At 44.1% G+C, this 11400-nt stretch overlaps 1 protein-coding gene across 1 annotated transcript in view; it reads right to left on the bottom strand.

Annotated features, from left to right (window-relative positions):
• The window catches only part of ADD2 (adducin 2), a 107243-nt gene extending 106227 nt beyond the window's left edge, over positions 1–1016 (bottom strand). Inside the window, exon 1 of the mRNA XM_007453402.1 lies at positions 651–1016. Within this exon, the coding sequence (XP_007453464.1) occupies positions 651–673 (23 nt within the window). The 5' untranslated portion in view covers positions 674–1016. The remainder of the gene's footprint in view (positions 1–650) is intronic.
• Positions 1017–11400: the final 10384 nt, after the last annotated feature.

Raw genomic sequence — 11400 nt, 5'->3', positions numbered from 1 at the left:
AGGGGAGGGAAGACGAAATCTAAGAGATGAACAGCCTGGCCCGATCTCCTCGGGGACAGTGGCCTTTTTTCCCTCCAAAGTGGTGGAGTCTCATAAAAATTCAAACCCCCTGGGGTCCGCTCACGTGCCAGCGGCCCTCCTCCCAAGGCAAGCTGCTGCCGACGCCGCACCTGCTAGCTCCGCAGCTGCGGCGTCGCCACGGCGATGGCGAGGCCCGGGGAGCGCGCCCAGCCCTGCGGAGCGGGTCCCGCGGCTCCCCGGGAGGGCGGCGGCGGAGCGCGGAGGCAAGGGAGGGGCGGCCCCGCGAGGCGAGGCTTGCCGCCCGCCGGCCAGCCCGGACCGAGAAGAAAGCCCCACCTGTGAGGCGCTGCGCTCGGGGCGGGTGGGTTCGATCTTCCCCAGGCAGAGGCCAGAGCTTGGCAGCCCGCTTTCCAAAGAACCTCCAATGTTACATCAGCAACGGAAACCTTTAGGCATAAAGCACAGACGAGGGGAAGGGCTGCCTCGCAGACGCACTCACTAACAGACGCTCACAGATCTGGACCAACCAGCTCCCGTTCGGTAGAGGATGCTGTAGGGGGGTCTCAAATTCGCTTAAAATAAACAAAACCAAGGCCAGCCCATGGCGCCCATTCCCAAGAAGGGCTTACCTCCTGCAAGGCATCTTATCCATCTCTGGTCTTCCGCTGCGGGTTGTTGGGGGTTTGTTCTGTTGGTTGGTTTTTCTTTTTGGGATCTGCTTGATAAATGCACCCAGCTAATCGGCAGAGCAATGTTTTCTACCCATCCTGCAGCCTCGCACTTGCCAGAGCTGCCTGGAATTCCACCAGCAACGCAGCTTCTCCGCGTCAGTGGTAATTTCAGACAACAGAGACTGCTACTCCTTGACAAAAGGCTTTCGTTCCCGCTCGTCCTTTACAGCCCTGATGTCAGAATTAAATCCATTTCCAGCACGAGGCTAGGAGGAAATGAGAGCTCTCTCGGCCCTGTGCGCTGACAAAAGGACGCTTGGCGGTGCCCACAGCGCCCCCTCTAGCGGGCCGCTGCCCGGACGCCCGAGGGCCGCGGTGCTGCAGTGCCCCCGCCCGCTCGCAGTCTCGCCGCCCGCGCTGCCGCAGTCCCGCCGCCCAGGCCCTCTGCTCACCGCCACTTCCGCACCACGAGCTGACCGGAACAGCCAAGGGCCAGTGTGAGGATGTGGTCACTAGGAAGAAAATCTGAAACTTGAGCTCAGATAGAGGTTGTATCCTCTTGGGATTAAACAGAAGCAAAGTCTTGTATTTGTAATATTTTTTGTCTAGGAAGGACATCTTGCTTTAGAAGATTAATTCTATTCGTAATTTTAATAGCAATTGTTTGCCTATTTGAATTCCAAGCCAAAATCATCCCTATTCTAATGCTGACTCCATTTTCCACAAGGGCAAAATGTTTGTTGTTGCCCTACCCTCTGGGGTTATAGGCCCAGCTCCCTCCAATCCTCACTGCTTCCTCCTCTCACCCCCTCCCCTCCCGCAGCCTCCCACCCCAGTGGGAACAGGTGTTTGGTGAATGTGCAACTGGAGCGAGAACCAGAATACTTGGTTACGTCCCAGACGTGCCATTAACTAGCTGTGTGACCCTGATAAAGTCACTTAACCTCTCTGGGCCTTATTGTCTTACTCTGTAAAATGACAGTGTACCTAAGGCACCTCCCACTTCTACTTTCTGATAGTGTTTCTCAATGTGGGGCCCTCAGAAAGTAGGGATGTCAAGTGCTAGCTTGAGACTTTAGGCCCCATAATCTTTAGTCTTTAGACTTTAGACCCCATAATCGCCATCAACTCCCCAAAGCTCACCTAAATCAACATTCACACTATGTTTGGTTTTCTTTAACATCTATATTGGAGTATAATTGCTTTACAATGGTGTGTTAGTTTCTGCTTTATAACAAAGTGAATCAGTTATACATATACATATGTCCCCATCCCTCTTCCCTCTGTGTCTCCCTCCCTCCCACCCTCCCTATCCCACCCCTCTAGGTGGTCACAAAGCACCGAGCTGATCTCCCTGTGCTATGTGGCTGCTTCCCACTAGCTATCTATTTTATGTTTGTTAGTGTATGTATGTCCATGCCTCAAGTCCATTCTCTAGTAGGTCTGTGTCTTTAGTCCCCTCTTGCCCCTAGCTTCTTCATGACCATTTATTTATTTATTTTTTTAGATTCCATAAATATGTGCTAGCATATGGTATTTGTTTTTCTCTTTCTGACTTACCTCACTCTGTATGACAGACTCTAGGTCCATCCACCTCAGTACAAACAACTCAATTTCTTTTCTTATTATGGCTCAGTAATATTCCATTGTATATATGTGCCACATCTTCTTTATCCATTCATCTGTTGATGGACACTTAGGTTGCTTCCATGTCCTGGCTATTGTAAATAGAGCTGCAATGAACATTTGGGTACATGACTCTTTTTGAATTATGGTTTTCTCAGGGTATATGCCCAGGAGTGGGACTGCTGGGTCATATGGTAGTTCTGTTTTTAGTTTTTTAAGGAACCTCCATACTGCTCTCCATTGTGGCTGTATCAATTTACATTCCCACCAACAGTGCAGGAGGGTTCCCTTTTCTCCACACCCTCTCCAGCATTTGTTGTTTGTAGATTTTCTGATGATGCCCATCCTAACTGGTGTGAGGTGATACCTCATTGTAGTTTTGATTTGCATTTCTCTAATGATTAGTGATGTTGAGCATTCTTTCATGTGTTTGTTGGCAATCTGTATATCTTCTTTGGAGAAATGTCTATTAAGGTCTTCTGCCCATTTTTGGATTGGGTTGTTTGTCTTTTTGATGTTGAGCTGCTTGTAAATTTTGGAGATTAATCCTTTGTCAGGTGCTTCATTTGCAAATATTTTCTCCCATTCTGAGGGTTGTCTTTTCGTCTCGTTTATGGTTTCCTTTGCTGTGAAAAAGCTTTTAAGTTTCATTAGGTCCCATTTGTTTATTTTTGTTTTTATTTTCATTTCTCTAGGAGGGGGGTCAAAAAGGATCTTGCTGTGATTTATGTCATAGAGTGTTCTGCCTATGTTTTCCTCTCAGAGTTTGATGGTGTCTGGCCTTACATTTAGGTCTTTAATCCATTTTGAGTTTATTTTCGTTTATGGTGTTAGGGAGTGTTCTAATTTCATTCTTTTACATGTACCTGTCCAGTTTTCCCAGCACCACTTATTGAAGAGGCTGTCCTTTCTCCACTGTATATTCCTGCCACCTTTATCAAAGATAAGGTGACCATATGTGCATGGGTTTATCTCTGGGCTTTCTATCCTGTTCCATTGATCTATCTTTCTGTTTTTGTGCCAGTACCATACTGTCTTGATTACTGTAGCTTTGTAGTATAGTCTGAAGTCAGGAAGCCTGATTCCTCCACCTCCATTTTCGTTCTCAAGATTGCTTTGGCTATTCAGGGTCTTTTGTGTTTCCATACAAATTGTGAAATATTTTCTTCTAGTTCTGTGAAAAATGCCAGTGGTAGTCTGATAGGGATTGCATTGAATCTGTAGATTGCTTTGGGTAGTAGAGTCATTTTCACAATGTTGATTCTTCCAATCCAAGAACATGTATATCTCTGCATCTATTTGTATCATCTTTAATTTCTTTCATCGGAGTCTTATAGTTTTCTGCATACAGGTCTTTTGTCTCTTTAGGTAGGTTTATTCCTAGATATTTTATTCTTTTTGTTGCACTGGTAAATGGGAGTGTTTTCTTAATTTCACTTTCAGATTTTTCATCATTAGTGAATAGGAATGCCAGAGATTTCTGTGCATTAATTTTGTATCCTGCTACTTTACTGCATTTATTGATTAGCTCTAGTAGTTTTCTGGGAGCATCTTTAGGATTCTCTATGTATAGTATCATGTCATCTGCAAACAGTGACAGCTTTACTTCTTCTTTTCCGATTTGGATTCCTTTTATGTCTTTTTCTTCTCTGATTGCTGTGGCTAAAACTTCCAAAACTATGTTGAATAAGCATGGTGAGAGTGGGCAACCTTGTCTTGTTCCTGATCTTAGTGGAAATGGTTTCACTTTTTCATTGAGGACGATGTTGGCTGTGGGTTTGTCATATATGGCCTTTATTATGTTGAGGAAAGTTCCCTCGATACCTGCTTTCTGGGGGGTGTTTATCACACATGGGTGTTGAATTTTGTTGAAAGCTTTCTCTGCATCTATTGAGATGATCATATGGTTTTTCTCCTTCAGTTTGTTAATATGGTGTATCACACTGACTGATTTGTGTATATTGAAGAATCCTTGCATTCCTGGGATAAACCCCCCTTGATCATGGTGTATGATCCTTTTAATGTGCTGTTGGATTCTGTTTGCTAGTATTTTGTTGAGGATTTTTGCAGCTATATTCATCAGTGATATTGATCTGTAGTTTTCTTTCTTTGTGATATCTTTGTCTGGTGTTGATATCAGGGTGATGGTGGCCTCGTAGAATGAGTTTGGGAGTGTTCCTCCCTCTGCTATATTTTGGAAGAGTTTGAGAAGGATAGGTGTTAGCTCTTCTCTAAATGTTTGATAGAATTTGCTTGTGAAGACATCGGGTCCTGGACTTTTGTTTGTTGGAAGATTTTTAATCACAGTTTCAATTTCAGTGCTTGTGATTGGTCTGTTTGTATTTTCTATTTCTTCCTGGTTCAGTCTTGGAAGTTTGTGCTTTTCTAAGAATTTGTCCATTTCTTCCAGGTTGTCCATTTTACTGGCATATGGTTGCTTGTAGTAATCTCTCATGATCCTCTGTATTTCTGCCATGTCAGTTGTTACTTCTCCTCTCTCATTTCTAATTCTGTTGATTTGAGGCTTCTCCCTTTTCTTCTTGCTGAGTCTGGCTAATGGTTTATCTATTTAGTTTATCTTCTCAAAGAGCCACATTTTAGTTTTATTGATCTTTGCTATCGTTTCCTTCCTTTCTTTTTCGTTTATTTCTGATCTGATCTTTATGATTTCTTTCCTTCTGCTAACTTTGGGGGTTTTTTGTTCTTCTTTCTCTAATTGCTAGGTGTAAGGTTAGATTGTTTATTTGAGATGTTTCTTGTTTCTTGAGGTAGGATTGTACTGCTATAAATTTCCCTCTTAGAACTGCTTTTGCTGCATCCCATAGGTTTTGGGTCGTCGTGTTTTCACTGTCATTTGTTTCTAGTTATTTTTGGATTTCCTCTTTGATTTCTTCAGTGATCTCCTGGTTATTAAGTAGTGTATTGTTTAGCCTCCATGTGTTTGTATTTTTTACAGATTTTTTCCTGTAATTGATATCTAGTCTCATAGCATTGTGGTTGGAAAAGATACTTGATATGATTTCAATTTTCTTAAATTTACCAAGGCTTGATTTGTGACCCAAGGCATGATCTATCCTGGAGAATGTCCCATGAGCACTTGCGAAGTATGTGTATTCTATTGTGTTTGGATGGAATGTCCTATAAATATCAATTAAGTCCATCTTGTTTAATGTATCTTTTAAAGCCTTATTTATTTTCACTTGGATGATCTGTCCATTGGTGAAAGTGGGGTATTAAAGTCCCCTACTATGATTGTGTTACTGTCGATTTCCCCTTTTATGGCTGTTAGTATTTGCCTTATGTATTGAGGTGCTCCTCTGTTGGGTGCATAAATATTTACAATTGTTATATCTTCTTCTTGGATTGATCCCTTGATCATTATGTAGTGTCCTTCTTTGTCTCTTGTAATAATCTTTGTTTTAAAGTCTACTTTTTCTGATATGAGAATTGCTACTCCAGCTTTCTTTTGATTTCCATTTGTGTGTAATATCTTTTTCCATCCCCTCACTTTCAGTCTGTATGTGTTACACTATGTATTTTTTTTAAATGTGGTGACAGGGCAAGTACAGTTTCCAGAGAATCCTCTGGTCACCACCCCCAACCAGATCATAGCCCCTCTGCTCCCTCGAGATTCTGGGGTACCACAGTCCCATGAAAATCACCAGACCCCACCACAGTGTTGCTGCAGAATCAGAATCCCTGGAGGTGGGCCCAGGAACCCACATTTTTAACAAGCATTCCTAGGGATTCCTTTGCACACTAACATATAAGAAATGCCACTGTATGCAAGCTACTACTGACATAGAAAAGGAGAAAATGCCCACCACAACAACCTTAGGACACCTGGTAGTCATTTCATTTCAGATGCCAGAGTAAATTTTTTCTTTCTGCTCTAGCTCCCCCAGCCCTCCATCCCCTGGTCTCTACCCATCCTTCCCACTCAGAGCTCCTCATCCATTCCCACTTCATCTTCAGAATCAGGGTCCATAAGTTCTCTCCCCATGCTCCCGTCAAAAGCCACTAGAATTACAAGTATCTCAGCCACCAGGACCCGAGGTCTGTCTGGCCAGAACCAGGAAATGATATGTTTATGGAGACACTTCAGGCAACTGTGCACTACTGGTGCCGAGTGATAATATGTGGGAAGTTGGGAATTCCTTCTCTGGAGCCCTGAAATCACAGGTATGGTAGGCCCTTTTCTGAACTAGAACCCAAAAAGGGAATAGAGAATTTTTGTTTAGTCCAGAAATAGCAGGTTTCATAAATCCCCTTGGTCATCACCATGTCTCAAAAATTTCTCTTCCTGGTGTGTTAGTAAGCTTTCTCAGACTAATAATAGCAAACTCTTTTTGGCTCCTGCCATTGTTCTGAGAGGTTTACATGCATTTTACTCATTTAATCCTCACAAGAACTCTATGGGGTGGAAATATTATTACCCTATTTAATAGATGAAGAGACTGAGGCACAGAGAGGTTAGGTAACTCTCCCAAGGTTGCACAGCTAGTGGGTGGCCAAGCCAGGATGCAAACTTAAGCACCATGGCTCCAGAGCTGAGCTCTAACTACTACCTTGCCCATGCCCTCTCAGAGGGGAAAAAAATTTGACTTTAAAAAGCAGAACTAGTACAAGACACTGATAAAGCCCATAAGGCTGATACATTCTCCTTTGCCCCCCCCACCAGAAAAAAGAAAAAACTGACTCTGCTTTGATTTTGCTCTTGTCGCCATCACAGAATCTTAAAAAAAAATCCCTCCAGCTTCTCCCAGATGCCATCTGAATATGATGAGTGCTGGGAAGAGTTGTGCCATTCTGTGGCTTTAGGAATTATTCAAATGTCAGATGGGAAACAAGACTTCATTGTATTAATTTCCATATTAATAGCCTATATGGAATTTTAGTTGAAGTTCCAGAAGTTCTCACTCAATTCCCAATTCACTTTGAAATCCAACAGAAGGAACTAGAACTAGCTGGCTCCATCATATATCATCAGCATTCAAAGTTCTCACTTGCAGTTGCCTGGCCCTTGACAAGGGACAGAAGAGCATAGGAGACTGCATGTCAGACCCAGAAAATCACATTTGGCTAGCCTCCAATAGCCAGGTAAAATTAGACTTTCTGTTAGGCAGTAAAATTATTTCTAAGCTCCAAGCCTCTTGACAAAAATGTTTTTAGCCAGCAATAACTTGTAAGGAGAGCAGGTGTAACAGACACCTGCAGTGTCTAACAGATCTATGTGGCAAGGAACTGAGGGTGATATCTGGCCAAATACCAGCTAGAAACTGAGGCCATCAGTCCAGAAGTCCTAGAGGAAATGAATTCTGCAGACAACCACATAAGCTTGGAAGCAGATCCTTCCCCAGCCAAGCCTTCAGCTGAGACCCCAGCCCAGACTGACACCTTGATTTCTGCCTTGAGAGAGACATTGAAGCAGAGGACACAGCTAAGCCATGCCCAAGCATGACTTCTGACCCACAGAAACTATGATATAATAAATGTGTTGTTTTAAGTTGCAAAGTTTGGGGTAATTTGTTGCTCAGCAATAGATAACTAACACAGGTCCTTAGCACTCTCCAGGGCCAGACATTCTTATCAACGGCCTTCCCCAGGGCATGCTGGAGGTGCTGGAGGAATTGACACCCCAGGGAATCGGCTCTCAACCTATGACCATCAGGAGTTAGTGGATAAAGAGCCCGGCTCCCTCCTCTGTAGGTGTGGGGTGGACCCCCTGAGGCGTGTTGTGCATAGTTTCCCAGGAAGCCCCAGCAGGACTGAGCCCCAGCTGCCCACAGCATCACCTGCTCAGCAGGCATCTTTCATTGTCTGGCTCTTCTTCCCTATATCATTTTCCCACTCCCCTATTGGTACTTCCTGGAATTGCCTCCCAGATAAACTATAAATTATGGCCTCATTTATGGAAATCAAATTTAAGACAGGAGAGAGTAGGGAAGACAGGGCTTTCAAAGCAAGACCAAGGGTAAATTCTAAGTCTAGATCTCCTGAAGACACCACTCTCCCAACAAGTAAAAGGTCAGCCAACCCCATGGCTGAGGCCTGCTGTGGAAAGAGAATGAAACTTGGGTCCAGGGCCTGGGACTCCAGTCTTGGTCCCATGGACTGTGTGGCCTCAGTAAAGACTCTGACCCCCGGGTCCAGCTGTAAAGTGAGGGTAACAGCACTTGCTCTCTGTTATAGGCTGACTTGAGCCCCCCAACCCAAATTCCTATGTTGAAATCCTAACCCCTAGTACCTCAGAATATGACTGACTGTATTTGGAGTTAGGGTCTTCAGAGAGACAATGAGGTAAATTAATAAGACAATTAAGAGATTAAAAAACTAGGTCATGTGAGTAAGTCCTAATCCAATAGGATGCTGCCTTTTTAAGAAGAGGAAATGTGGATACAGACTGACACAGGGAGAAGACAGCCATCTACAGCCAAGGAGAGAAGCATCAAGAAAACAATCCTGCTGACCTCCATCTCTTGATCTCAGATAAATTTCTGTGGTTCAAGCCCCCCAGTCTGTGGTATTTTGTTATGGCAGCCCTAGAAAATGAATAGTCTCCTACCACCCACCAGGGTTGTCATGGAGACCGAATGGGACAAGTGAAAGTACTTAGAGTCTTATTATTGATGCCAAAAGCTCAGCCTCTGTGCACTGGTGCTGAGTCAAACCTCAGTGGCAGAGTTTTACATGAAGTAGAAATTAATAGCTTTATTGCTTTGCCAGGCAAAGGGGGACACAGTGGACTCGTGCCCCTCCAAAACTATGTGTCCCAACCCAGGAAGATTTAGTGAGGAGTTTTATAGCAACAGTTCAAGGGTAGGGTTGCTGACAAGATTAGGGTGTGTGCAGGGCCTGCACTCCTCTAATCTGGTCTCAGGTAATCTTCTTGATGAGCTTCTCTGGTTCCTTTGATCTGGCCTCAGGTGGTCTTCTCTGGTATGAAGAATGCTGACATCTTCCATTTGTTGGGTTTTAATTCTATAAAGAGTTTAAAGATATTTTTATGTGTATCCCTTGATGTGGAACCAGGACCCTGCCCCAAGGCTGCACTATTGTTTCTTAGCTGCTCCTCCCCTGTCTCTGCATCCCCTCCCTTCCTGGATGACCAACTGTTCGAATCTGCCCTTTGGAACTCAGGGAAGGTCCTAGAGGCTGGAGTCTGTTCCCTATAAGAAACGGGGAACACAGAAAGGCTTCCGTGCCCAGGAGCCCCACAGGGTCCTGCTCAGTTTCATTATCACTGATTAAAATGAGGCCACCAGCAACAGTAACCCCACCCACATGAGGGAAGAACCACACAGGGCAGGGAGGCAACACACACGATTGGTGTGGAGAGGCCCCAGACTCCAGAGGCAAGGCAATCCTTGTTATAAAGTGGCAAAGAACTTGGCTAAATTGTGTATTAGTGTTTTGTCAAAGGTAGAACTTGAAAGTAATGACCTTGGATATTTAGCAGAGGAGACTTTTAGGCAAAATATTGAAGGTGCACCCTGGGTCCTCCTTACTGCTTACAGCAAAATGCAAGAGGTGAGAGATAAATTAAAGGAAGAATTGTTAAAAAGGAACCAGAACTTAGAAATTTAGAAAATTCTCAGCCTATCTATATTGCAAAAGGTGAGAAAGCTTGCTCTGAAGAGAGCACTAAGGGTGTGGCTGAACAACCGTTTGATAAAGAGATCATGGGTGCAACTCATAGACTTAATCAGCTATCTCAACAGAGGCCAGGAAGAGAGATGGGATTAAGTGCAGCAAAGACACTGCCAATTTGAACTAAAGGGGAAAGATAAAGCAGGACAGAATGAAGGAAGGTTGTCAGGACAAGACCACAGAGCTATTCAGTGGCAAACATGCACTGTTCTTCAAGGAAAGGGAAGAATGATCCACAGGCAATTCAGAGAGCATCTGGGCTGCCCCTCTGACCGCAGGCCCAGGGGGCAAGTCTGTTTCCTGTTAGTTTCAGAGGGCAGGGCCACTGCAGAGAGCTGTGTGGGGTTATGCTGCCATCCCAGTGGACCTGGAAGGTGGGACGCTGAGCCAAATAGGATTATTCTGAAACCTTAAAATATAATGGAATTTGCCTTGCTAAGCTCAGGGCTTGCTTGGGACCCATCACCACTTTCTTCCAATTTCTCCCTTTTGGAATGGGAATGTCTATCCTATGCCTGTTCACCACTAGTTTGGAAGCACATAACTTGTCTGGTTTCACAGGTTCACAGCTGGAGAGGAATCTTGCCTCAGGATGAATCATACCTCGAGTATTACCCAAAAGTGATTTAGATGATATTTAGATGAGACTTTGGACTTTAGAGTTGATGCTGGAATGAGGTAAGACTTTTGGGGCTGTTTGAATGGAATGAATGTATTTTGCATGTGATAAGGGCATGAATTTGTGGAGTAAGGGGTGGAATGCTATGGACTGAACTGTGTTCCCCCAAAATTCATGCACTGAAGCCCTCACTGTGACTGTATTCAATGACAGGGATTTTAGGTCATTAAGGTTAAATGAAGTCATAAGGGTGGGGCCTTAATCCAATAGGATTGGTGTTCTTATAAGAAGAGGAAGAGAGACTAGAGTTTGCTCCCTCTCTCCACCATGTGAGGACACAGAGAGAAGGCAGCTGTCGGCAAGCCAGGAAAAGCAAACTAAACCCTTCAGGCCTTGATCTTGGACTTCCCAGCTTCCAGAACTGTGAGAAGTTTCTGTTAAGCCACCGAGTCTGTGGTCTAGGTTATGGCAGCCTAAGTGGACTACACACTTTCTATGCCTCAGTTTCTCCATCTATAAAGCAAGGATCGTTGTGCCTATCTTGCAGGACTGTTATGAGAACAAATTAACATATGTAAAGTATGGAGAAGAGGCCCACTTATTAAGTGCTAGGTCTTTGTGAGCAGTCGTTATAACGCGATGACTGTCTCTGTGCTCAAGCTGCTTGAGCTTGCACGAAGGTGCCATATGGCCCTAGCTGGGTGCATGAAATTGAGAAAGTAGAGTCAAGTAAATTTGTGACAGGCAAGGCCATTTAAAGGGTAATTGTTAAACTTTGAATTATGACAATTTTTTTTTTTTAAAGAGACTCTA

The sequence above is a fragment of the Lipotes vexillifer genome, unplaced genomic scaffold (genome assembly GCF_000442215.2).
Source record: "Lipotes vexillifer unplaced genomic scaffold, Lipotes_vexillifer_v1.1 scaffold253, whole genome shotgun sequence".
NCBI lineage: Eukaryota > Metazoa > Chordata > Mammalia > Artiodactyla > Lipotidae > Lipotes > Lipotes vexillifer.
This window is presented reverse-complemented; position numbering and strand designations above follow the sequence as displayed.